The following is a 26,590-nucleotide window of genomic DNA, read 5'->3' on the forward strand; positions in this document are numbered from 1 at the left end:
CGGGCCCGCTCCCGCTAAATTACAGCTACAGGGATCGCGGCGCTCGTCACGGGTTGTGTAACCGAACCGATTCGCCGCGTGGCCGGCGCGGAGCCGCCGCGGCTCCGAGTGCTCCGCACGCGACCTTAATGGATTCTAAATATTGGCAGAGCCGAGGAGAGGAGGTGCGGGGGCACCGGAGTTCCCGGATCAATATTTAATGGGAGCTGCAGTCGCTTCCAGGGAGAAGACGAGTGCAGTCAGCATGTTCTGGGAACCTGGAGTGTGCCCTCCGGGCAGCAAGTGCTGCGCCGGGAAAACTGATTGGGAAAACTGATTCGCTTGCATCTGCGGCTGCCGGGCCTCCTGCCGCTCCCAAAGTCATTCCTGCCTGGAAAAGCAGCCCTTTGGTGTTTAACCCGTGCCTCTGGACTGCTCCCAGAATCATTCCTGCCTGGAAAAGCAGCCCCTCGGTGTTTAACCCGTGCCTCTGGACTGCTCCCAGAGTCATTCCCGCCTGGAAAAGCAGCCCCTCGGTGTTTAACCCGTGCCTCTGGACTGCTCCCAGAATCATTCCTGCCTGTAAAAGCAGCCCCTCGGTGTTTAACCCATGCCTCTGGACTGCTCCCAGAATCATTCCCGCCTGGAAAAGCAGCCCCTCGGTGTTTAACCCTCTGGACTGCTCCCAGAATCATTCCTGCCTGGAAAAGCAGCCCCTCGGTGTTTAACCCTCTGGACTGCTCCCAAAGTCATTCCTGCCTGGAAAAGCAGCCCCTCAGTGTTTAACCCGTGCCTCTGGACTGCTCCCAGAATCATTCCTGCCTGGAAAAGCAGCCCCTCGGTGTTTAACCCTCTGGACTGCTCCCAGAATCATTCCTGCCTGGAAAAGCAGCCCCTCGGTGTTTAACCCGTGCCTCTGGACTGCAGCAGCACGGTTCCCAGCAGCGCAGGGTGTTAAATTCCGGCTGGGAGGGATCCAGGGAAGGGCTCTGCTTTGCCTCCAGAGCGCTTTCCCTGCCTGGCCGCGAGCAAATGTCCAAACGCTCCCAGGGGAGCTGGCAGCGCCAGGTACAAGGCCTGCTCCGGGTTGGACTCATTTGCGAGCTGGCACGGTTGGGTTCCTGTATGGATTACAGCTGCTGGCATCCCGGGAAATTGCTCATGGCTCAGAGAGCAGCAGCTCGGCAGCGAAACGGGAGCAGCCTGCGGCCCGGAGCGGCGGCGGGAGCCGGGCTGGTGTGGAGCAGCCGGCCGGGAAGCTGGGCAGGAGCTTGCCAGCAATTACGGAGCAGCTTTTCCATGAGGCAGCAGCTCCGGGAGCCCCCGGGGCCGCGCCGCTCCGAGCGGACCCCGCTCGGCCCATCTGCCGCCGCCGGAACCGGGCTGTGCCGCCTGGCAGGAGCAATCCCCGGAGAGCCGGCTGTGCGAGATCCTTCCCCGGCCGCTTCCCGCTAAGTGCTGCCATTCCTCCTGTAATTCCTGCCCGCTGTTGTGACACCGACGCTCGGAGGGAGATCCGGGCACCTGCCGGCTCGCATTCCCGGGGATGCCGCTCCGGCCTCGCGCGCTCCGGGAGCCGCTCCGGAGGTTTGGTCCGTGCCCAGCCCCGGCTGATCGGCGCTCGGCTGGATGAGCGTGAAAACGCTGCCGGGAGAGCGGAGCTTTGACCTTCTGAGCTCCTCGGGAGCTGCTGGAATTCCTCAGCGCGTGGAAAATTGCACTGAATTGGAGCAGCGCCTCGGTCCTGGCACACAGCTGAGCTCTGCAATTAATGCTCCGGCCCTTGTGCCTCGGGAATCGATCCCTGATTTTAGTTGGGATGAGCCTCTGCCCTGGCGCCGATCCCATCTCCCAGCTCGGGAGCGGCTGCTCCGGGTGGGGAGCAGGCACGGCTCCGGCATCGCCCCGGAGCCCGCCCGGTCACAGCGGGGGCGGCCGGGGGGACGCTGGGGACAGAGCTGTGCCACACGGTGCCATCGCCAGTGGGGCAGGGAGGGACAGGAGCAGCTCCATGCGCACGTGGCAGCGCAGGGAAGCTCCACCCCAGGACCTGGCCCAGGCTCACATCCCACCCCCAATTCCCGGCTCGGGGTGGTCACCGGGGGTCCCAGCCGGGCCAGGGCTCCGTGTTTATCCCAGGGCACCCCTCCCTCTGTGCTCAGGAGTGGGGGCTGGGAGCTCCCCAGCCCCAGCCGCGCTTGGGGGTTGGAGCAGTGGGAGCAGTGGGAACACCCCCATTCCTGCACCTCTGCCGGCGCCGCTCCCAGAATCGGGAATCATGAATATTCCCCCTCCATTAGCACCGGCTGCATTCAGTGCCAGACGTTTGGAGACGTGATGGATGGATGGATGGATGGCCGGGGATGGATTGGGAACATCCCTCACTGGCACCTGCATTCCCCCCGTCCCTTCCCCCAGCTTGAGGTGCTGGACTCCGGTGGCACCGGCCATCCTCGGGGACACTGGGAGCACTTCAGCACCTCCCAAAATTCCCAGGGAAAGTAGCAAAGCCATGAGGGCCCTTGGAAAGGCTTTCCGTGGAGGATCTGCCCTGGATCTGCAGGGCTTGGGGGTGAGGAAGGGCCAGGCCCCTCTTGGCACAGGGGTGGTGTGGCCTGGCACGGCCCCGGGGTCACTGTGGGTGTGCTGGAGGTGACCTGGGCTGTGCCAAGTGCCACGGACTGGGGCTGCACCAGGGATCCTGTCTGTGCCAGGGTTAATGGATCCATCCTGCCCATGCCAGGGATCCTGTCTGTGCCATGCATAATGTACCCATCCTGTCCGTGCCGTGGCTGATGGATCCATCCTGCCTGTGCCAGGGATCCATCCTGCCCGTGCCATGGCTGACGGATCCATCCTGCCTGTGCCAGGGATCCATCCTGCCCGTGCCATGGCTGACGGATCCATCCTGCCTGCTCCCCAGACCCGCCGGCACAGCGCAGCCCCTGGGGCTGGCGAGGGGTCCTCAGGGTGTCCTGTGAGCAGAGCAGGGTGACAGTGATGGTGACAGCGACACTGACGGTGACAGCTCGGATGTCCCCTACCCCAGGCCCCGCAGAGGGGAGGCAGCTCCATCCTTCCAAGCTCTTCCCTCGCTGCCGGCCCCGCTGCCCTACTTTTCTCCAGCTGCTTTTCCTGCTTCCCTCCGTCACGTGCGGGTGGGCTCGGAGCGCTGCAGCCCCGGCTGCCCGGGCTGGGCTCTGAGCGGGGCTCTGAGCTCCCGCACACTGCAGCACCCCATCCTGCCCTGACCCTGCTTGGGGCTCTGAGCTGCTCCCCATTCTGCCCTGACCCTGCTCAGGACCCTGAGCTCCCCCACACTGCAGCACCCTGTCCTGCCCTCACCCTGCTCAGGACCCTGAGCTCCCCCACACTGCAGCACCCTGTCCTGCCCTCACCCTGCTCAGGACCCTGAGCTCCCCCTCATTGCAGCACCCTGTCCTGCCCTCACCCTGCTCAGGACCCCGAGCTCCCCCTCATTGCAGCACCCAGTTCTGTCCTCACCCTGCTTAGGACCCCGAGCTCCCCCTCATTGCAGCACCCCAGCTGCCCTGACCCTGCTCGGGGCTCTGAGCTCCCCCACACTGCTGCACCCCGTCCTGCCCTGACCCTGCTCAGGACCCCGAGCTGCACCCTGTCCTGCCCTCACCCTGCTCAGGACCCTGAGCTCCCCCTCATTGCAGCACCCTGTCCTGTCCTCACCCTGCTCAGGACCCCGAGCTCCCCCTCATTGCAGCACCCAGTTCTGTCCTCACCCTGCTCAGGACCCCGAGCTCCCCCTCATTGCAGCACCCCGTCCTGCCCTCACCCTGCTCAGGACCCCGAGCTCCCCCTCATTGCAGCACCCTGTCCTGTCCTCACCCTGCTCAGGACCCCGAGCTCCCCCTCATTGCAGCACCCTGTCCTGCCCTCACCCTGCTCAGGACCCTGAGCTCCCCCTTATTGCAGCACCCTGTCCTGCCCTCACCCTGCTCAGGACCCTGAGCTCCCCCTCATTGCAGCACCCCGTCCTGCCCTGACCCTGCTCGGGGCTCTGAGCTGCTCCCCATTCTGCCCTGACCCTGCTCAGGACCCCGAGCTCCCCCTCATTGCAGCACCCTGTCCTGCCCTCACCCTGCTCAGGACCCTGAGCTCCCCCTTATTGCAGCACCCTGTCCTGCCCTCACCCTGCTCAGGACCCTGAGCTCCCCCTCATTGCAGCACCCCGTCCTGCCCTGACCCTGCTCGGGGCTCTGAGCTGCTCCCCATTCTGCCCTGACCCTGCTCAGGACCCTGAGCTCCCCCTCATTGCAGCACCCCGTCCTGCCCTGACCCTGCTCGGGGCCCCGGGGCTGTGCGGGAGGAGCCACGAGAACGGAACCCGCCGGGAGCGGGGACAAAAGGGGCCGGGAGGGAGTCCCCTCCCACGCCACCCCAAATCCAGGGCAGGGAGGGCTTGAAGGGACAGCCCCGCATCCCTCAGGGCCCGCGCTGCAGTCCGGGCTGGCAGCGGGGACGGTGCGGAGGCTCTTCCCGGAGCCCTGAAATGGCCGTGCCTGGCAGCAGCTGCCGCTCTGTCCTCGTCCCTGTCCCCGTTCCCGTCCCCTTGGTGACGGTTTTAGGAAGCCGAGGCATCTCCCGGTGTCTCGGCGTCCCGCAGCCGGGCCCTGGGCTGGGATCATCCCCGTTCCGGCAGCGCTGACCCCGTTTTTCCTCTCTGCGGGAGCGGAGCGGCCAAAACGCCGCTGGAGTCCCAAATCCACGTGGCCCTCGGAGCCGCATCCCCACTGCCTGCAGAGCCACATCTGAGGCTGCTGCAGGCGGATGCTGGGCTGAGGGTGGCCTGGAACCAGCATCTCCCACCATGGCAGGGGTTGGGATGCATCCCCCGGTTCAGGTACCCAGTCTGGGATGCCTGGAATGTATCCCCCAATTCCAGGTACACAGTTTGGAATGCCTGGAATGCATCCCCCAATTCCAGGTACCCAGTCTGGGATGCCTGGAATGCATCCCCCAGTTCAGGTACCCAGTCTGGGATGCTTGAAATGCATCCCCCAATTCCAGGTACCCAGTCTGGGATGCCTGGAATGCATCCCCCAATTCCAGGTACACAGTTTGGAATGCCTGGAATGCATCCCCCAATTCCAGGTACCCAGTCTGGGATGCCTGGAATGCATCCCCCAATTCCAGGTACACAGTTTGGAATGCCTGGAATGCATCCCCCAATTCCAGGTACACAGTTTGGGATGCCTGGAATGCATCTCCCAATTCCAGGTACACAGTTTGGGATGCCTGGAATGCATCCCCCAGTTCAGGTACCCAGTCTGGGATGCCTGAAATGTTATCCCCCAATTCCAGGTACCCAGTCTGGGATGCCTGGAATGCATCCCCCAATTCCAGGTACCCAGTCTGGGATGCCTGGAATGCATCCCCCAATTCCAGGTACACAGTTTGGGATGCCTGGAATGCATCCCCCAGTTCAGGTACCCAGTCTGGGATGCCTGAAATGCATCCCCCAATTCCAGGTACAGTTTGGGATGCCTGGAATGCATCCCCCAGTTCAGGTACCCAGTCTGGGATGCCTGAAATGCATCCCCCAGTTCAGGTACCCAGTCTGGGATGCAGTGCCCAGTTCCAGGTGCCCAATTCGGGGTGTCCAGGGTGCCTCCCCCCGTTCCAAGGGCCCAGTTTGGGATGCCTGGAATGCCGTGGCCCAGTTCCAGGTGCCTGCTGCTGAGGATCTGCATTCCAGCAGCCAAAGGGTATTCAGCATAAATGCAGCCTCTGGGATTTCCACCTTTTCCTGGGCAGTTCGTTCTGAGGGAGGCGCGGGCTGAGGGTGGATGAATTCCAGCGGCTGGGACACGAACCCTGTGGCAGCAGGGCCCTGTCTCCTGTGGATCCAGGAGAACCTGGGTGTCTGGAGCAGGGGTGCTGCTGGCACAGCTTTTCCAGGGATCTCGGCCTCCCTGGGAGCCTCCCAGGGATCTCAGCCTCTTCCGGAGCTCCCGGGGCTGCCGGGGAAGTCGGACTCGCTTAGCACCGAGTTCCAGCGCTGCAGCGGGGAAATGATGAAGGGAAAACCACAAATGATCTGTGGAAGGAGCGGATATTTTGGGATGCCTCAATTTCCTCATCAGCCCCGGAGAGGGGGCAGCGAGCCAAGCGCTGCCGGATGATGAATCCCCCGGGAGCGGGCAGCGCCGCGCCCGGATGGTTCCCCATTAATTCCCTGGAGAGGGCCCTGCCCACCCTGCTGCCCCCACCGAGGGGTCTGGGGCTGGGCTGGGGCTGGCACAGAGATGCCAGGAGGGTTAAAGCCCCTCGGGAAGCTCCTGTCAGCACCCCAGCCCAAATGGAGGGATTCTCCCAGTTCTTTCTCAGCCAGAAATGCTGGAATCATAAAATCATGGAATGGTTGGGTGGTCAGGGACCCCAGAGCCCCTCCAATGCCACCCCTGCCAGGGCAGGGACACCTCTCACTGCCCCAGGCTGCTCCAGCTCCAGTGTCCAGCCTGGCCCTGGACATTCCAGGGATCCAGGGGCAGCCCCAGCTGCTCTGGCAATCCCAGCCCAGCCAGGAATTCCTCATTCCCAATCTCCCATCCATGGCTGCCCTCTGGCAGTGGGAGCCATTCCCTGGGTCCTGTCCCTCCATCCTTGTCCCCAGTCCCTCTGCAGCTCTCCTGGAACCCCTCCAGGCCCTGGCAGGGCTCTGAGCTCTCCCTGGATCCTTCTCTCCAGCCTGGGACAGTGGGAGGTGTCCCTGCCCACATCAGGGATGGCACTGAAGGGGCTGTGAGGTCCCTTCCCACCCAACTCACTCCCTGATTCCCAGATTCTATAATTTATAACTTTATTATTTATAGTTCTGCGTTGTGCTGAGGCAGCCCCGGTTATTTCCGTGCCATCGCTTCCATCGTTCCCCGCCGTTCCCATTTGTCCTGCGGCGTTCCTGCTCCAGCTCCTGGCGGAGCCGAGGCTCCCTGGGCCTTCATCCCTGCCCAGGATGATGAGGATGGTCATGCACAGCGTGTCCTGGAGCGAGCAGGGAGCAGAGCCCGGCATGGCAGCGCCAACCCCGCTGGGGACAGTCAGTCACTGTTCTGACTCCAACTTTGTCCTGACCACAGGGTCCTGTCCCCCCAGTTTGGGGTCCTGTCCCCCCAGTTTGGGGTGCTGTACCCCCCTTTGGAGTCCTGTACCTCCCTTTGGTGTCTCCCAGCTGGAATGTTGATGCCATGGAGGTGCTGGGGGAGGACTTGGTGTGGCTCTGGTTGTGTTTGGAAGTGGGGACGGTCCCCAGTCCTGAGGGGGCAGAGCTGTGCCCATGGTGCCAGCCTTGCTGTGGGGGCACCCCGAGCCCCTGGAGCGCTCCAGGCTGGGGCAGGGGGGCTGCAGGGCTGGGAAAGGCCCAGGGGAGCTGTGCCTGCGACCCTCGGGGCTGCTGCTGCTCCCGGTGTCGTTCCCAGCCCTGCCGGGCTCCGGGGTGCCGGAGCTGCGCCGCGGGACAGCCGCTCCTGCCGCTCCTGCCGGCCCCGGGATGGATCTCCGGGGTGGATTTCCCACCCGGCACATCCCAGGCGGGTTCAGCCGAGGGTGAAGAGTGCGTGACACGGCTGATGAGCCATCGCCCCTTCCCTGAGCACCCTGGGTCCCCGGGGACCCCTGCCCCGGCCCAGGGTCCCACCCTGGGTCCCCGGGGACCCCTGCTCAGGGTGGGAGCAGCGCTGGGCTCTGCCCCGGCCCAGGGTCCCGCCCTGGGTCCCTGGGGACCCCTGCCCCGGCCCAGGGTCCCACCGTGGGTCCCTGGGGACCCCTGCCCCGGCCCAGGGTCCCGCCCTGGGGGCTGCCGTGTCCCGGGTCCCCTCCCAGCGCTGGCATTTCCAGCTGGCAGCTCCCGCTCTCCTCCCGCTCATTCCGCCCCGGCGCTGCGAGTTGATTAGCTCTGCTAATTACTTCACAAATAATGAGCTTCCCTAATTGCGCTGGCAGGGATGGGGGGGCTCTCCCCACCTGCCATCCCGCAGTGCCACTGGGCTCTGGGTCCCCTCGGCCCCACTGGGGACCCCCCTTAAGTGTTGGCGCCCAGAATTCTGGGGAAAAACCCCAAAATCTTTACGTGGGGAGCTGGCAGCTCTGGCTCATCCCAGGGGGATTGGGCCATTCCCCCTGCTCTGAGCACCCCAGATCAGTGGGATGCGTGTTCCAGACCCTGCCTGTTCCTTGTCACGGCCTCTGGGCTGGATCTCCGGGATGGATTTCCCACCTGGCACATCCCAGGCGGGTTCAGCCGAGGGTGAAGCGTGCGTGACACGGCTGATGAGCCATCGCCCCTTCCCTGCTTTGGCTTCCTGGAGCGGGAGCTGCAGCTCCATGGATTCCCAGGAGCCTCTCCTGCTCCGGGTGGAATCCTTCTCCCTCAAGGGCCACGGAGCAGGTTCCCCCCACCCTGAGTCCCTGGGGTGTCCTGGGATGTGGAGCTGGATTTGCCGTCCTGGGTCTTGGAGCATTTCCAGCTGCTCCAGCTGTGACTGCATCCATCATCACCCCCACCCCGTGCCCTTGGGAAGGGGCTGGGGCTGGGGTGGGACCCCTGGGTGCTGGGAATGTCAGCACCCCATGGTCGGACCTTAATTAGGCCGTGCCCGGTGTAATGCTGTTAATTGGAGAAGAGAGCCGGAATTCCGTTGCCCTGTTGAGTGTTCCAGGCTGTGGGGGGTGTTTTGGGAGGAGGGAATTCGGGGGTCTCTCATCCTCCTCTGGAGCTGCTCTGTCCCTCACTGGAACCAAAAAGTCTCATTCTTGCCCGGCTTCCCCAGCCTGGGATAAACCAGAGCATTCCCATGGAATTTGGGATTGAAATCTCGGTGTTCCGGGAGGGAAGGGAGCGGGTGCCCCGCTCCTCCGGCAGCTCCCTGAAGATGCAGCTCCAACTCCGTCGCTAATGGAGCGGCGTCCTCGCTGCTCACCTTTAATTAAGTGAGCCTCAGATCCCTGGGCTTAATTAACTTCTCAGTGGCTGATGACTCTCTCCGGCAGCCGAGGAGAGCCAGGACTGGCGTTTCACGGAATCGTGGGATCCCAGAATGGATTGGGATGAGTTGGGTTGGCTTGGAAGGGACCTTCAAGCCCATCCAGTCCCACCACGGGCAGGGACACTTCCACTGTCCCAGGCCGTTCCAAGCCCTGTCCAGCCTGGATGTGAACGTTCCAGGGATGGGGCAGCCACAACCCGCTAGGGGATTCATCGCCGGGATCCAACCCCTGCCTCGGAAAACGGGTTAAACCCAACAAAATCCTTCTCCGTGTCGGAAATTGCCGGCGCTCGCCATCTGCGGGATTCTGTTAACTTCCCGCCGTTCCGTTGATTATTTGTGTTTATTTGCAAAGCCTCTGCTGAGCGTCCGAGGCCTTGAACGGCTTCCCGGAGCCGTCAGCTGCCGCTTCCGTGCGCCGGCCGTGTCACGGCTGGGGACAGCGGAGCCGGCCCGGATGGGCGCTGGCGGGGCGGCCGTGCGGGCTCGGCGCTCAAACGTTCCCGTTGTCCGGCTCCCGGCACCGCGGCCGAGTGGGGACGATTCCCAAAGGGAATTGGCGTTCTGCACCAGCAGCAGCAGGATGGGAGGGCTCGGTCAGCGCCAGCACATCCGGGGCTGGAATGGTGCAGCCGTGGGTGCCGGCACAGCACCGGGAGCCTGAGCTGGTGACCCCCTTTTTGGGGTAACCCCTTCCTGGGGTGACTCCTTTTGGGGGTGACTCCTTTTTTGGGATGGTCCCTTTTTGGGGTGACCCCTTTTTGTGGTGGCCCCTTTTTGTGGTGACTCCTTTTTTGGGATGGTCCCTTTTTGGGGTGACCCCTTTTTGGGGTGACACCTTCTTGAGGTGACTCCTTTTTTGGGATAGTCCCTTTTTGGGGTGGCCCCTTCTTGAGGTGACTCCTTTTTTTGGGATGGTCCCTTTTTGGGGTGACCGAAGGAGCTTTGGGGAGGGCTCAGATCCCAGCTCCGTGGCACATCCAGGACTGGCAGGATGGCACCTTGGATCTTAGGCATGTCCTCGGTGCTGTGGAATCTGTGCTGGTTGGCCCTTTTTGGGATGGTTCCTTTTTGGGATGGTTCCTTTTTGGGGTGGTCCCTTTTTGAGGTGGTCCCAGTGGCTGCAGACCCCATGGAGTTTTTGGGAGGGCTCAGTTCCTGCCTCCACGGCTCCTTCAGGAATTCCCTGCCGGCCCCGGAGCCCCCGGCACTGCCGGGAGGTGCCGGGGCCACCCAGGGCTCTGCCGTCCCGCTTCCCGCGCTGCGGCGGGATGGGATTAGGGATTTAACAGCCTGTGCCAGACAGACACTTAACTAAGCCATAAATTTGGAGTTCGTTAGTGAGGATTAATTAGTGTTTGCACAGGGCTTTGCCGTGCGGAGCCGCGTCGGTGCCGGAGCTCCGCCGTGACCTTGGCGAGGGCGGGAGCATCTCGGGGCCTGGATCTGTCAGATCCCACCGCTGGAAGGGTCCGGAGTCACCCCGAGGATCTGGGAACTGGGAATGCTCCAGGAGCCCATGGGCAGAGGCTGGAAGTTCGGGAAGGGGGAGCTGTGCTCCCCAGGAAGGGGCAGAGGGGATGCTGGTGGTGCCACAGCAGCTCCTCAATGCTTGTTCTGAGCTCCTGCAGCTCCAGGGGCTGGAGCAGCTCCTGGGATCTGCTTTGGGATCTGCTTTGGGACCTGCTGTGGTGGAAGGAGGTGCCAGAGTTCCCAGGGATCCCCTCGCAGGCTCCATCCTGTTCCCATCCCCGGCACTGGCTGTGGATACCCGAGATCCCCTTGCTGGATCCATCCCGTTCCCATCCCCGGTGCCGGCTGTGGGTTCCTGGGATCCCCTTGCTGGATCCATCCCGTTCCCATCCCGGTGCCGGCTGTGGATTCCCGGGATCCCCTTGCTGGATCCATCCCGTTCCCATCCCCGGCACTGGCTGTGGGTTCCTGTCCCGTTCCCATCCCGGTGCCGGCTGTGGGTTCCCAGATCCCCTTGCTGGATCCATCCCGTTCCCATCCCGGTGCCGGCTGTGGATTCCCGGATCCCCTTGCTGGATCCATCCCGTTCCCATCCCAGTGCCGGCTGTGGGTTCCCAGATCCCCTTTCTGGATCCATCCCGTTCCCATCCCGGTGCTGGCTGTGGGTTCCTGTCCCGTTCCCATCCCGGTGCCAGCTGTGGATTCCCGGGATCCCCTTGCTGGATCCATCCCGTTCCCATCCCGGTGCCAGCTGTGGATTCCCGGGATCCCCTTGCTGGATCCATCCCGTTCCCATCCCAGTGCCGGCTGTGGGTTCCTGGATCCCCTTGCTGGATCCATCCCGTTCCCATCCCCGGTGCCGGCTGTGGGTTCCTGGATCCCCTTGCTGGATCCATCCCGTTCCCATCCCCGGTGCCGGCTGTGGATTCCCGGATCCCCTTGCTGGATCCATCCCGTTCCCATCCCCGGTGCCGGCTGTGGATTCCCGGATCCCCTTGCTGGATCCATCCCGTTCCCATCCCAGTGCCGGCTGTGGGTTCCTGGATCCCCTTGCTGGATCCATCCCGTTCCCATCCCCGGTGCCGGCTGTGGGTTCCTGGATCCCCTTGCTGGATCCATCCCGTTCCCATCCCCGGTGCCGGCTGTGGATTCCCGGATCCCCTTGCTGGATCCATCCCGTTCCCATCCCCGGTGCCGGCTGTGGATTCCCGGATCCCCTTGCTGGATCCATCCCGTTCCCATCCCGGTGCTGGCAGGGCTGCGCGGCGCGGGCGGAGGAGGGAGCGTCTCCAGGAGCAGCCTGGGAACGAGCGGCGTCAAGGACCGTAAACTCTGCCAAAGCCTCGTTCACCGGGGAGGCTCCGAGTGCCGCCGCCTGTGTCCGCCCGCTCCCTCTCCGCCTGACCCCGCTCCATTTCCGGCCGCTTTGGCCTCATCTCCCTCTTTTCCATGATTTCCTCTCCAGCTCAGGGAGGTGCCGGGGGCCATCCCCACGGCACCGTGGCGGCGAGCAGAGCGACTGCCCAGGGCCATCCTCCCCCGGGGCTGGGCTGGGCTTGGGCTGGGTAACGCTGGGTCACTTTGTGTTGGGTCACGTTGGGTTAGATTAGGTTGTGTTGGGTCACACTGGGTCACTTTGGGTCATGTTGGGTCACACTGGCTTGTGTTGGGTCACATGGCGTCACTTCATGTTGGGTCACGTTGGGTTACACTTGATTGGGTCACTTTGGGTGGCTTTGGGTCACGTTGGGTCACACTGGGTCACTCTGGGTCACTTTGGGTCACATTGGGTCATGTTGGGTCACACTGAGTGGCTTTGGGTCATGTTGGGTCACTCTGGGTCATTTTGGGTCACATTGGGTCACTCTGGGTCACACTGGGTCATACTGGGTCACTTTGGGTCGCACTGGGTCATACTGGGTCACTTTGGGTGGCTTTGGGTCACGTTGGGTCACACTGGGTCACGGTGGGTTGCACTGGGTTGTGTTGGGTCGTGTTGGGTTGCGTTGCGTTGCGTTGGGTGGAATCCCCGTTTCCGTTGGGAGTCTCCCTCTTTTTGCTCAGCCTTTGCAGGGATGTGACTCCAGGAGATGCCCTTGGACAGGGGCCGGACGCCCCGGGGGTCACCCTGGTCACCCCCACCCCAAATTCCCATCGTCGCGTTCCCTCCCAGGGCTGTCGCTCAGGGTGCTGGACCTGGCACCTCCTCGGGATTATCCCGGGGTCCCCTCGGGGCTCAGCGGACCCAGAACTGGGATGTGGAATCGGGTGGGGAGCGATGGGGCAGATTTGGGAATCCCCTGACCCGAGTCCCCTCTCCGGGCAGGACAAGAACAGGAAGCTGAGGCCCCTCTACGACATTCCCTACATGTTCGAGGCCCGGGAATTCCTGCGCAAGAAGCTCATCGGGAAGAAGGTATGGACACGAGGCTGGGATGAGGGGACAGGGGATGGAACAGGGCTGAGGATGAGGGAATGAAGGAGGGGATGAGTGTGATGGGAAATTCCGGGATGCCTCCAAGCCTGGAGTGCCCCTCCAGGCGTTGCACTCCCCATTTCCCAGGAATTCCGCCTCGCTTCTCCCCTTGTTTCCCTGGAGTATTTTCCGAGGCTGGTTCAGAGCAATTCCGGGAATGAGGAACGTGTTAACCAGCGGAGTGAAAGCTCCAGATGCAATTTTCCAATGCTCATAAAACAGTCAAATAAAATCAATTCCCTTCATGGCGCGGCCGTCGCCGCTCGTCGGGGCTGCTTCGGTGCCTAATTGGATCTTTCCAGCTCGGAGCCTGCCTGGGTAGTCCGAAAAACAGGGAAAGGGGAAAAGAGCAGCTTGGAAGATTTTTTTAATGGGAAATCTGATGCTTCCCGGAGTCAGAAAATAATGTGGGAGTTCTGTTGGGATTTGTGATGGGAGCGCCGGGTCTGGAATGTGATTCTGGCACCTCAGAGTGGTCCCAGTTTGAGCCACTCCAGGGTTACTGGTGCCAGTTTTCTGCCATCCGCCGTTGCTGCGCGCTGCGTTGGATCAGGAGTTGGAATTGGCTCTGGCACTGGGTGCCTTTGGAGGGTGGCCGTGGGGATCCCTGGGATTCCGGGGTGTTCCGGGATGAAGGGAGCTCGGCCTGCCCCGTGTGCCTGGCTGTTCTGAGGAGCTGTGGGATTCCAAGGAGTTCTGGAATTGGGGGAGCTCAGCCTGCCCTGCTTCCCGGCCTGCCTCAGGAGCTCCATCCATCCCCATCGCTCCGGGGCCCATCCTCAGGGATCCTGTCCCTGTGCCTTGGGAGACTCCTCATGGACACATCCCAGCCCATCCCAGCCCATCCCAACGGACGCAGCTCCCACCCCCGGGGCTGGCACTGCTCCCTGGAATGTCCCCATCCCTCAGATGCCCCGTCCTGGCACGATGGAACCCTGGGAGATCCCGGCACCATCCCGGCTCCTCATGGCCATTCCCAGCTCCAGGGGGTTGGGATTCACCGGCAGTCACTGGTTTTACTGGGGGTGTTGCTCTTCCAATGCTTCCCGCTCCAGTGCTGTGGGCAGGAGCCTCGAGGGATGGAATTTAGATCTCCCAGAGCTCTCCAGGAGCTCCTGCTGCCTGTTCCATCCATCCCAACATTCCTGAGGGATTTCCAGCTCCGGCTGCTCCAGAGCCAGCCCCAGTTCTTGACTGGAGAGCCTGAAACCCACCCTGGGTTTTATCCCAAAATTACAATGCCAGATTCCATCCCATCCCATCCCATCCCATCCCATCCCATCCCATCCCATCCCATCCCATCCCATCCCATCCCGCTGGAGCACTGGGTCAGCCCTGACATTGCTTTCCCAAATAATTCCCTCTGGAGAAAGCACCGAGGGGGGATGAGGAAGGATCCATCCCTGTCGTGGATGCCACGGCTCCATCTCCTCCCGTTCCTGTGGGGAGAAGAGCTGGGATGTGGAATCCACCTGGGAATTCCCTGCTCCCTGGGAAGAGATGGAAGGCAATGTATTTTCCCTCTTGCCCTCTCATTCCTGAGCAGCAGGAGTTTTCCAGGCTGGGATTTTCATGGCACACGAGGGCTGGATTTGGGGATTTTGGCTCTTGTGCCGGAGCCTCTCCCTGCCCAGTGTCCTTCCCAAATTCCCAGCCACTGGAATTTGCCCGGCGGCGTGGGATGAACCGGCTGCCCAGGCCACTATGGATTTGTGGAATAAATCTGTGGAGCGTGTCGGGAAGGGCCGGCTCCTCCGCCCATCGATCGCGCTGCGCCGCGGAGCGGCTCCAGATAATTGCGCCGGGCGTGGGAGATGGCTCGTGCCTCTTCCCTAATTAACTCTGGGATTAATCGCCCGGATGGAGGGAGCCGGCAAGGGAGAGCTCCGGGATGAATATTCCCTGTGCATGGAAGCGGTGCCACCCTGTCCTTGCCAGCTGCTGGGGGGAAAGAAAGGAGAGGCTCCTGGAGTGTCCCAGGATCCCATCCCTGTGTCCCCTCCCTGTGTCCCATCCCTGCATCCAGTCCCTGTGTCCCATCCCTGTGTCCCATCCCTGTATCCCATCCTGTCCCATCCCTGTGTCCCATCCTATCCCATCCTATCCCATCCTGTCCCATCCCTGTGTCCCATCCTATCCCATCCTGTCCCATCCCTGTGTCCCATCCTGTCCCATCCTGTCCCATCCTGTCCCATCCCTGTGTCCCATCCTGTCCCATCCCTGTGTCCCATCCCTGTATCCCATCCTGTCCCATCCCTGTATCCCATCCTATCCCTTCCTATCCCATCCTGTCCCACCCGTGTCCCATCATTCCCAGCCTCCCACCCCATCCCTCCCGTGAAGGCTGATTCCAGCCGGGAGTGCTGCCCATCTCCAGAGGTTTCCCGATGGTTTTCCAGAACATTTCAGCTATCTGGTCCCCTCAGACGCTTCCAGGGATTCTCCTTTTGGGGTTACAACAGCAGCAATCCCAGTGCCAGCACCGCTGGGAACAAGAGCTGGGATAAAACAGGGATGGGTGTGACCAGGGAAAACCTCCCTGGGGACCCCTCCCGGTCCCGGGAAGAGGGAAGGCTTTGGTGGACGGGAGATTTTTGGAATGTCGGGCAGTTTTTCCTGCGTCCCGCAGGAGCTTTTGGAAGCCCTGGGAGAGCTCGGCACAGCAGCGATGCCGGGCGGGATTTTGGGAAGATCCCAGTCGTTGATGCGGCCGGGGCCGGGGGCGGTGGGGGCGCATCCCTCGGGAAGCTGCGCCGTGCCGGGGCCGGGATCCGGGATGCTGCTCCCGGGAACGCGCCGGAGCCGGGGCGGCTTCGCCAGCTCCGGAGCGTCACGGGGCCGGCTGCGTCACCCGCCGCTTCCACGTGTGGAATTGGGCAGGATTTGGCTGCCGGGGAGGATTTGGCTGCTCGGAGCCGAAGCGGGAGAGCTGTTGAGGAGCGCAGTTTTCCCGCCCGGATTGCGCTTGGAATCCGCGGCTGCTGCAGTGGGCTGGGCTGGCTCCGGCACGGGGAGGGGGCAGGGGCGAGCGGGATTGTTCCCGGTGCGACGATCCCAAATTCAGGGACCCCTCCTTCCCCTGCATCCATCGCCCTCCCCCCCGACGCTTCCCAGCCCGGCACTTCCATGCTTATCCCGCTCCAAGGTCAATCCTGCCCCGGGGGTCTCCGTGGCCCCTCCGGCAAACGCTGGAGCGGGAGGGAGGAGGGAGCTCGGATCCTGCTGGATGCGCTCCTGGCCATGCCGGAGGCGCTGGAGGCTCCCGGGAGCTGCTGTGGAGCGTCCCTTTTCCACATCCCGGCCTTCTCCAAGAGGGATGATGGGAGGATGGAGAAGTGGAGGGGGTTAGGGAAGCGGAGCCGGCTCCCGCTCGCCATTCCCAGGAAATCCCGCTGCCCGCAGCAGGATGCGCGGGGGGGGCCGGGACGAGCCGGCCCTCGGGAGGGAAATCGCCGCTCCAGAGGGAAAACGCTTCCCTGGATCTGCCCCGCCGTGCCTCCTGCAGCCCCTTCCCGCCGGGATCATCCCGCTCGTTCCTCTGCCATCCCCTGGCCCCGCTCTCCGGGAGCCTCCTCAGGCACGGCAGGGACTCGGGGGGCACCCACCCACCCCCCGAGCCCCCCGGCAGCCCCTTCCCAGCCCCCCCCGGCCCTTCCACCCGGCACGAGCTGCCTGGGAAGTAAAAATATTCCCGGGAGCGGGTGACGCCGCCGGGCCGGGAGATCCGCGGGCGGGCGGGGTATTTTTAGCCCGGCAGGTCTGGGCTGCCACCCACCCCCCATCTGTCGCCCCCGGGCCCCCCCGTGTCCCCGCGGCCCCTCGGAGCCCCCCGTGGGATGAGGGAATAGCAGGGAATGGCACCGGCGCGGCCCCGAGCCCACCCCGCCCTCCCCATCCCAAAGGTGGGGCTGCTCCGGACCCTTCCCGGCGGGAGGAGCCCCCGGCCCCCTCTCCGGGCAGCCGCCGGCCGGGGGTCCCTGTCCCCGCTGTCCCCCTGGGCTGGGACATGTCCCCCCGGCCGGGGTCCTGGGCTGGAGCGCGGGATGTGCCCGGGATGTCCCGTTGTGTCCCCCCAGCCCTGAGTGGGGCAGGAACCGGGACAGGACCACGGGGGTGCCACCCCACTTTGGGAGCAGCTGGAACAGGGTGGCAGCGGCCACACCCTGGGGACAGCTTCACTGGGACCCTGCTCGTGGGGACACTGAGGCAGGAGCCCCATCCTGGGAGCAGTGTGCTGGGAACAGCCCCACAGGGACCCTGGCGCTGGGGACGAGGCCAGGGGCCGCATCCTGGGGACCCCACCCTGTTCCCCCCGTGTCCTGGTGAGCCCAGGCAGTGGGTGCTGGGTGCAGGGTCCTCGTGGGTGCAGGATCCCCGTGGGTGCAGGGTCCTCGTGGGTGCAGGTCCCATGGGTGCTGGTCCCCGTGGGTGCCGGGTCCCCGTGGGTGCTGGGTCCCCGTGGGTGCCGGTCCCCATGGGTGCAGGTCCCCGTGGGTCCAGGTCCCCATGGGTGCAGGTCCCATGGGTGCAGGTCCCCGTGGGTGCAGGTCCCGTGGGTGACATTGGCGGTGGCTCTCAGAGCCCGTGCGGTGCCGCCGTTCCGGGCTGGATGCGCTCCCGGGAGCGGAGCTGCCGGAGTGATTTAATCCACCCTGACTGCGGCTGACCTTGGAAAGCCGCCCAGGCGCGGCTCCGGCTGCTCCGGGGGGAGCAGGGCCCCGGGGTGCCGGGGGGTCCCTGCAAGCCCAGCCCTTCCCAGCCCCGCCACGGGCACGTCGCCCTTGGATCCCGGGAACGCTGCCCGCTGCCGGAGCCGTGGGTGGCGGTGCCGCTGCCACGTCTGGCGTCACGCGGACCCGGCCTGGCCCCAGATGATCCCGGGCGTTGTCCCAGCGGCTCCGGGTGCCTCCGGCTGAGCGGCACCCCCAGGGCCTTTCCCAGCTTTCCGTGTCTGGAGCGTTCTGTGCCGTTGGTGTGATCCAAGGGGGACGTGGAACTTCATGGAATCGTGGAACGGTTCCAGCCCTGCCATGGCAGGGACACCTGCCCCTGTGCCAAGTGGCTCCAGGCCTTGTCCAGCCTGGCCCTGAGCACTTCTGGGAATCCAGTGGCAGCCACACCCTGTGCCAGGGCTCCACCTGGCCTTGTGGAACCTCATCCCACGGATCCGACCTGTCCAGATCCCTCTGTGGAGCCTTCCTGCCCCTGGGCACATCCGGTGCAGTGGGATATAGCGGGACACAATGCAGGGCTTTCCTGTTGAGGGCTGACCCCAGCCCATGGATCCCATCCCATGGATCCCATCCCATCCCATGGATCCCACCCCAGCCCATGGATTCCATCCCAACCCATCCCATGGATTCCATCCCATCCCATCCCACCCCACCCCATCCCATCCCATGGATCCCACCCCAGCCCATGGATCCCATCCCATGGATCCCATCCCATCCCACGGATCCCACCCCAGCCCATGGATCCCATCCCATGGATCCCATCCCATCCCATGGATCCCATCCCATCCCATGGATTCCATCCCATGGATCCCATCCCATCCCATGGATCCCACCCCAGCCCATGGATCTCATCCCATCCCATGGATCCCATCCCATCCCATCCCATGGATTCCATCCCATCCCATGGATTCCATCCCATCCCATCCCATGGATTCCATCCCATCCCATCCCACCCCACCCCATCCCATCCCATGGATCCCACCCCAGCCCATGGATCCTATCCCATCCCATGGATCCCATCCCATCCCATCCCATGGATCCCACCCCATGGATCCCATCCCATCCCATGGATCCCACCCCAGCCCATGGATCCCATCCCATCCCATCCCATCCCATCCCATCCCATCCCATCCCATCCCATCCCATCCCATCCCATCCCATCCCAATCTCTCCTGACTCCTCCCAGATCCGTCCCCGAGCCCTGGGATCCCCCGTCCCCCCGGCTGCTCCGCCGCCGTTCCCCATTCCCGGTGCCGCGTCCCGAGCCAGGTGTTTCCCACGCCAGCCGCTCCTGAGCCAGCCATCTCGAAGGCCCTGGAGCGGCTGAATTCCCAACCTGCCTCTCGGAGTAATCGGCGTCTCTTTTTCCCCTCCAGTGGTTCCGACGGGAGCTTTGCTGCGGGGAATCGCTGTAACCGCTCCCCTTAATTGGCTCTTCCCAGCCGGAGCCCCTCTCCGCTCGGAATAGCCGCGGCTCCGGCGCCCTGCCAGACGCTCCGACCCTTTTTGCATTTTGATGTTGGTTTAATGAGGGGTTTTCGGGATGAGCCGAGGCTTTGGAGGGGCTCGGGGATGCTCCTGCCTCGCCTGTCTGGCTGCCTTTGGCTCAGCGCGGCTCCGGCCGTGCGGAACGGGAGCAGGAACGGGAACGTGAGTGGGAAAAGTCACAGGGGCCAAGTCCAGCACTGGGATGTCCCCAGAGATCCCCACATCGCCCCCGTGTCACCCCCGTGTCACCCCCTCTTCCCCAGAGCCTCGGGGTATTCCAGCTATTTCCTGATACCAGGAAAGCGTCGAGGTTGGAGCTTCCCTGCAGAAGCAGAGGGGTGGGACTGGGTGGGATTTGCATGGAAATGGCACCTGCAGGTGTGGGATGTGATGCTGGGAACTGCCGGGGAGGGATGCCTGCAGGAGGGAAGATTCCAGGGGGATCTTCCAGGGCCTGAAGGGGCTCCAGGAGAGCTGCAGAGGGACTGGGGACAAGGATGGAGGGACAGGACCCAGGGAATGGCTCCCACTGCCAGAGGGCAGCCATGGATGGGAGATTGGGAATGAGGAATTCCTGGCTGGGCTGGGATTGCCAGAGCAGCTGGGGCTCCCCTGGATCCCTGGCAGTGCCCAAGGCCAGGCTGGACACTGGAGCAGCCTGGGGCAGTGACACAGCCCCGCCGGAGCTGTCCTGCCGGGAATGTCGCGTCCATAGACCGGGAAGTGCCTCTGCTGCCACACCTCGGGATCCCCACGGATCTCTGGGGACGCCTGGCAGGGCTGGGATCCTGTGGGATCCTGTCCTGCTCGGGAATCTCCTGGCTTAATGTGCCTGGAAGCTCTGGGGGTGCCGGAGCCACTGGGAAACTGGCAGGGAGAAGGAGGGGGCTGGAGACTGGCACTGGGAATGTGGGCATGGGATGGGATGGGATGGGATGGGATGGGATGGGATGGGATGGGATGGGATGGGATGGGATGGGATGGGATGGGGATGAGGATGAGGATGAGGATGAGGATGAGGATGAGGATGAGGAAGAGGATGAGGAGGATGATGAGGATGGGAATGAGGATGGGGATGAGGATGAGGATGAGGATGGGGATGAGGATGAGGATGAAGAAGGGGATGAGGATTAGGATGGGGATGAAGATGAGGAAGAGGATGAGAAGAGGATGGGGATGAGGGCCCGGCTGGCTGATCCCGGGCCGTTGGCCAGGGGGCCGGGCGGTGCCGGCCCTGAGCCGTTCCCGTTGCAGGTGAACGTTTCCGTGGATTACATCCGCCCCGCCAGCAGCGCCACCGACACCGTCCCGGCCTTCTCGGAGCGCACCTGTGCCACCGTCTCCATCGGCGGCATGTGAGTCAGCCCGGCGCTGCGCTCCCGCCCGGAATTCACCTGCAGTCTGCACCTTGCCTGGGCTCTATGGCCTTGGCCTGGGGTCAGCCCCCATTCCCAACATCCCAGCGCTGCGATTCCGCGGGGTTCATTGGGATGCTGCTGTCTGGACCCCCACACCTGCCCCCCCCACAGCTGCGGGATATGGGGATCAGTTCCCAGTGCCTCAGGGGTGGCTTTGGAGCAGTAATCCCTGCTGTGTATCCCAGGATTCTGGGGATGTTTGTCCTTCCCAAGGGACCCCTCCCTGATTTCCCTTCTCCACGAGAAGGTTCAGAAGGAGTGGGGAGTGTTCCAGAGCAGCTTCCCCTCAGCCAGAATTTGTGGTTTTCCCCTTCGGGGCATGAGGTGCCGGTGCCTCCGGCACATCCCTGTGGAGAGGCCGAGCCTCCGGCACATCCCGGTGGAGAGCCGAGCCTCCGGCACATCCCGGTGGAGAGCCGAGCCTCCGGCACATCCCGGTGGAGAGCCGAGCCTCCGGCACGTCCCGGTGGAGAGGCCGAGCCTCCGGCACATCCCGGTGGAGAGCCGAGCCTCCGGCACATCCCGGTGGAGAGCCGAGCCTCTGGCTGGCAGCGGCTCCGGGAGCTGCGTAGGGAGGATTTGTCATAGGCCCTTGGTTGCTTTCCCAGTTTTTTTTCCCGGTGGCAGCTATTTTGGAAAGCACCCAAAGCGCTGCAGCGCTGCCTTTCCCTCCCTGATCCAGGGGCTGCAAGAGCTGCACTTCCCTTCCTTCCCTTCCTTCCCTTCCCTGCAAAATCTGGGAGAGCTGCGTTCTCCTGCTCGCTATTCCCAGGGCTGGGAGAGCTGCCCCTGCATTCCTGGGATGTTCCACAGTGCCTGTGCCATTCCCGGGATGTCCCACAGTGCCTGTGCCATTCCCGGTGCTGCATCCCTGGATGTCCCACAGTGCCTGTGCCATTCCCGGTGCTGCATCCCGGGATGTCCCACAGTGCCTGTGCCATTCCCGGGATGTCCCACAGTGCCTGTGCCATTCCCGGTGCTGCATTCCCGGGATGTCCCACAGTGCCTGTGCCATTCCCGGGATGTCCCACAGTGCCTGTGCCATTCCCGGTGCTGCATTCCCAGGATGTCCCACAGTGCCTGTGCCATTCCCGGGATGTCCCACAGTGCCTGTGCCATTCCCGGTGCTGCATCCTGGGATGTCCCACAGTGCCTGTGCCATTCCCGGGATGTCCCACAGTGCCTGTGCCATTCCCGGGATGTCCCACAGTGCCTGTGCCATTCCCGGTGCTGCATCCCGGGATGTTCCACAGTGCCTGTGCCATTCCCAGGATGTCCCACAGTGCCTGTGCCATTCCCGGGATGTCCCACAGTGCCTGTGCCATTCCCGGTGCTGCATTCCTGGGATGTCCCACAGTGCCTGTGCCATTCCCGGTGCTGCATTCCCAGGATGTCCCACAGTGCCTGTGCCATTCCCGGGATGTCCCACAGTGCCTGTGCCATTCCCGGTGCTGCATCCCGGGATGTTCCACAGTGCCTGTGCCATTCCCGGTGCTGCATCCCGGGATGCCGGGGGTGGAACAGAGCAGGGTCTGTGTCCCGAGGCCTTTGCCAGGCTGGGATGGAGCAGGGAATAAAGCCTGGCTTGTCTTCCTGGAGCGTGCGCCCGGCATCTGGGCTGGGCTGAGCCTGCTTGGAATTCTGGGCACGGCGGCGCCGGGGCGGGAGCCAGGGCAGGAGCTGCAGCCCCGTCCCAGCTCCGGGCACTGGGAACCGGCGGGGCTGGAGCACCAACCCAGCTTCTCCTGCTGGATCCCTGCTCGTGTCCCAGCCTGGACCCCAGCCTGGATCCCTGCTCGTGTCCCAGCCTGGATCCCTGCACAAATCCCTGCACAAATCCCTGCTCATCTCCCAGCCCCCATCCCTGCCTGCATCCTGCCCATTTCCCTGTTGGGATCCCTGCCTGGATCTCCTGCATCCCTGCCTGCATCCCTGCCTGCATCCCTGTCTATCCCTGCTTGTGTGTCTCCCTGGATCCTGGGATCCCTCCCTCCCACTTCTCCCTTCCACCTCCTCCAAGTTTTTGGGCCTGATCCCTAGCCCTAAATGCTGGTGCATTCCCCAGCATCCCAGAGCATCCCCTAAAATTCCAGAGCGTCCCACAGTCCTCCACAGCATCCTGCACCATTCCATAGCATCCCGCAGCATCCTGCGTCATCCTCAGGGAAAAAAGCTCCTAGAAATCCCTAACACCACGTTTCAGGAGCACCCTGTGCTGTAATTCCAGGTGCAATTCCCAGCGGGAGTGGGGGTCCCTTCCCTGCAGTTTGGGATGATTTGGAGTTTGGGGGGGTGGGATGGGTTTGGCACCCCTGATCCTGATTCTGATCCCGATCCCTGCTGGGCACCGGCTCTAGTGGGATGATGAAACCCCTCCAAAACTTCCTTTGGGAAAGGAAATGCAGGAGGAGATGAAAAATTGACGTTTTTGGTTTGAAGTTACAAAATTGGCATTTTCTAAGGAGATTTTTCCCGTTGTATTCCCAGTCTTTAATCTGGGATCTGGGATTGACTGGGGGATGCTCCTTCCCTCCAGGCCTCAGCTCCAGCTCCATTCCAGAGCTTTGTTGGGAGGTGGGAATGGGGGGTTCCTCCCAGGGAACCAGGCTGGAGCAGGGTCTGGAATTTGTGGGCTGGAATTCCTTCTTTGAGCTGTTATCCCCATCTCCCTCTCCCTCCTTCCCTGGGTGCCAGGATCAGTCCCCATGGGAATTCTGAGCCTTAAAACCTCTGAACCCCGGGAGAATTTGGGCTTTTCCTGGGATTTCCAGCCCAGTGGAGCGTTCTGTCACTGGGAAGCATCCGGATTTCACGGCTGGGAGTGCTGGGAATGCTCCAGAGCATCTGGGCTTTCCAGTGGCCCAGGGAGGGGACACGTGGGACGCTTTTCCACACCCTTTCCAGGATGCAGCTGGGATGGGGAGTAGGATGTCTGGGATGGGGGGTGGGCTGTGTTCAGGATGAGGAGTGGGATTTAACTGGGATGGGGAATCTCAGGGACCCTGGGAGCCGCCCTGGCCCTTCCCAGGCCTCCCCCAGCTCCTGCTCCTTCCCCAGCATTCCCGGGGGGCCCATTCCCGGCGCTCAGCATTCCCGGGCTGCCGCAGCTGCTCCAGCTGCAGCCATTCCCTCGCTCGCCAATCCCGAATTTTTTGATTCCCTCCCCCTGCTCCGAGACCTAATTTCGGCTCCCGGTGATGGATTTGCCCTTCCCCCCACTCAGGAAGGGGCACACCCGGGAATCGGGAAGGGATCAGTCCCTCCATCCTCTGGATAGATGTGCTTTTTTTGGGATACGGAGGGAATTAGTGGGGGGGCGGTGACTGGAGGAGAATTAGGGAAGTGCTGGCGAAGGAGAATTCATGGATTTGCTTAAAGCAGTGGAATGTGATGGATTCATCCCCGCCTTGCACGGGCCCCCCCTTGCTGATCCCAGAAATCCCAGTTCACTGGGAGAGACTGCTCCCAGCCACTTCCCGTGGAAATGGGGGTGGGGGTCTCCCTGTCCAAGCCCCCCCAAACTGCTGCCCCAGTTATTTCCCAGAAAAAAGTGGGATGGTGGAACCAAGGAGATTCCTGTGGGCTGGGGCCATCACCCCTCAGGTTTGGGGGGGAGTCTGGGGGTGGTGCCCCCCCTCCCAAACCAGTGCCCACCCCCTGCTCCTGGAAAAAAGGGATGGGGTTGGGAAATGCAGGAGGAGGTTCCGTGGGCTGGGAATGCCGAGCCTGCTGGGTTTGGGGTGGGGCGGGAGGGGAGCTCTGGGGTGAGGCTTTTGGGGTGAGGCTTTTGGGGTGAGGTTTTTCGGGTGAGGTTTTTGGGGTGAGGTTTTTGGGGTGAGGCTTTTGGGGTGAGGTTTTTGGGGTGAGGTTTTTGGGGTGCTCCTGGGAGGCTTCTCCCTGTGGCATGAGTCCAGTTGGGGTTTCCCATTGTCCCCCATTTGGGTCCCAGCCCAGAGCGCTGGGATGTGTCACTCCAAGGCCTTCCCTTGGGATGGGATGGGATGGGATGGGATGGGATGGGATGGGATGGGATGGGGTGGGGTGGGGTGGGGTGGGATGGGATGGTGTGGGATCAGGGTGGGATTGGGGTGGGATCGGGCTCTCCCTGGCCCCGTTCCCGCCCCGATCCGGTCCCGTTCCCGCAGCAACATCGCGGAGGCGCTGGTCAGCAAGGGCCTGGCCACGGTGCTGCGCTACCGGCAGGACGACGACCAGCGCTCGGCGCACTACGATGAGCTGCTGGCGGCCGAGGCCCGGTGAGCACGGCACGGGGCGGGTCCCCGTGCTGTCCCTGTCACACCTGTCCTGTGTCCCTCCGTCCCCTCCCGGCTGTGGCGTCTGTCTGTCCGCAGCCGTGTTCACGAGATCCAGGTGTGCGCAGCCCAGCTCCCCGTGGAGAGGATCCTGTGGGGATCCCGTCTCCCAGTGCCCCCCACGTCCGCAGGGAGCCCCGCGGGTGTCCCCGTGTCCCTGTCCCTCATCCCGCGCCCTTCCCGGCCCGGCCCCGCTCCCTGCGGAGGCGGCTCCGTTGGGCGGGGATGGCGGCAGGGATGGCGGCAGGGATGGTGGCAGGGATGGTGGCAGGGGTGGTGGCAGGGGTGGCGGCAGGGATGGTGGCAGGGATGGTGGCAGGGATGGTGGCAGGGATGGCGGCAGGGATGGCAGGAGCTCAGCTCCTCCTTGGCAGCAGATCCCGGCATGATGCCGAGAGCCGGGAAGAGCAGCTTGGAGGGGGCTGCGGCGCCTTCCCGGGCAGGACTGGCTGCCGCGGGAAAAGGCGGATCGATCCGGAGAAAGCCGCTCCCGTTCCCAGCCCGCCGTGCCCGGGCGGTGGGCGGCCGGCAGATTGCTCAGAGGCTCCTTCCCAACGCCTGGAATGTGCCTTTTGGGAAGCCTGGCAGCGAGTCAGCAGCTCGGAGCTGCTGACGGGGCACTGGGATACTGGGATGTGGGGCTGGGATGTGGCACCTGGAGCGGGATACAAGGCTGGGATGTGACACCTGGAGCAGGATACAGGGCTGGGATGTGGCACCTGGAGCGGGATACAGGGCTGGGATGTGGGATACAGGGCTGGGATGTGGCACCTGGAGCGGGATACAGGGCTGGGATGTGGCACCTGGAGCAGGATACAGGGCTGGGATGTGGCACCTGGAGCAGGATACAGGGCTGGGATGTGGGATACAGGGCTGGGATGTGGCATCTGGAGAGGGATACAGGGCTGGGATGTGACACCTGGAGCAGGATACAGGGCTGGGATGTGGGATACAGGGCTGGGATGTGACACCTGGAGCAGGATACAGGGCTGGGATGTGACACCTGGAGCGGGATACAGGGCTGGGATGTGGGATACAAGGCTGGGATGTGGCACCTGGAGCCAGAGCCACTCCAAGGTTGGGATTCAGCCTGAACGTGCCCAGGAGGAGGTGTTGGATGTTCTGGGGTTGGGTTGGATGGATGTTCTGGGAGGAGAACCCCGGAGCTGCTCCGGGGTTGGGATTCAGCCTGGATGCACCCAGGTGGAGGTGTTGGATGTTCTGGGAGGAGAACCCCGGCGCTGCTCCAGGGTTGGGTTGGATGTTCTGGGAGGAGAACCCCGGCACTGCTCCAGGGTTGGGATTCATCCTGGATGCGCCCAGGTGGAAGTGCTGGATGTTCCCACCCAATCCCAGAGTGGGGCCGGTGGTGGAGGTGGCCCATCCAGGCCGCTGGGAGCTTTGGCACATCCCAAATCCGGGCTTGTGCCGGCGGCAGGCGGAGGAGTTGTGCTGCCAGGAGCAGTGGGAATGGCAGACTGGGGGTGAGGTTGTGGTGCGGGGCCCGGAGCGGTCTGGGGGATCCGTTCAGCATTCCCAGCCCTTCAGAGCGCCTGGATCACATCCCAGACCATTGGCAGAATCCTGGCACGCTCCGGCCCTTCCCAACCGGCCGGGCCCCGGGGCAGGAGGGGACGCTCCGGGTGGGAGCTCAGGGGCCTTATCCTGAGGGAGCATCCCAGGGGAAGGTCCC

General features: G+C 63.5%; 1 protein-coding gene across 1 annotated transcript in view; it reads left to right on the forward strand.

The window, feature by feature from the left end:
* Positions 1-26,590, forward strand: part of SND1 (staphylococcal nuclease and tudor domain containing 1) — a 78,582-nt gene that overhangs the window by 27,121 nt on the left and 24,871 nt on the right. The window contains exons 11-13 of the mRNA XM_077783736.2: positions 12,796-12,885; positions 20,421-20,521; positions 24,730-24,840. Coding sequence (XP_077639862.1) covers positions 12,796-12,885; positions 20,421-20,521; positions 24,730-24,840 — 302 coding nt within the window. The remainder of the gene's footprint in view (positions 1-12,795; positions 12,886-20,420; positions 20,522-24,729; positions 24,841-26,590) is intronic.

The sequence above is a fragment of the Lonchura striata genome, chromosome 1A, assembly GCF_050655825.1.
Source record: "Lonchura striata isolate lonStrDom1 chromosome 1A, ASM5065582v1, whole genome shotgun sequence".
Classification (NCBI taxonomy): domain Eukaryota; kingdom Metazoa; phylum Chordata; class Aves; order Passeriformes; family Estrildidae; genus Lonchura; species Lonchura striata.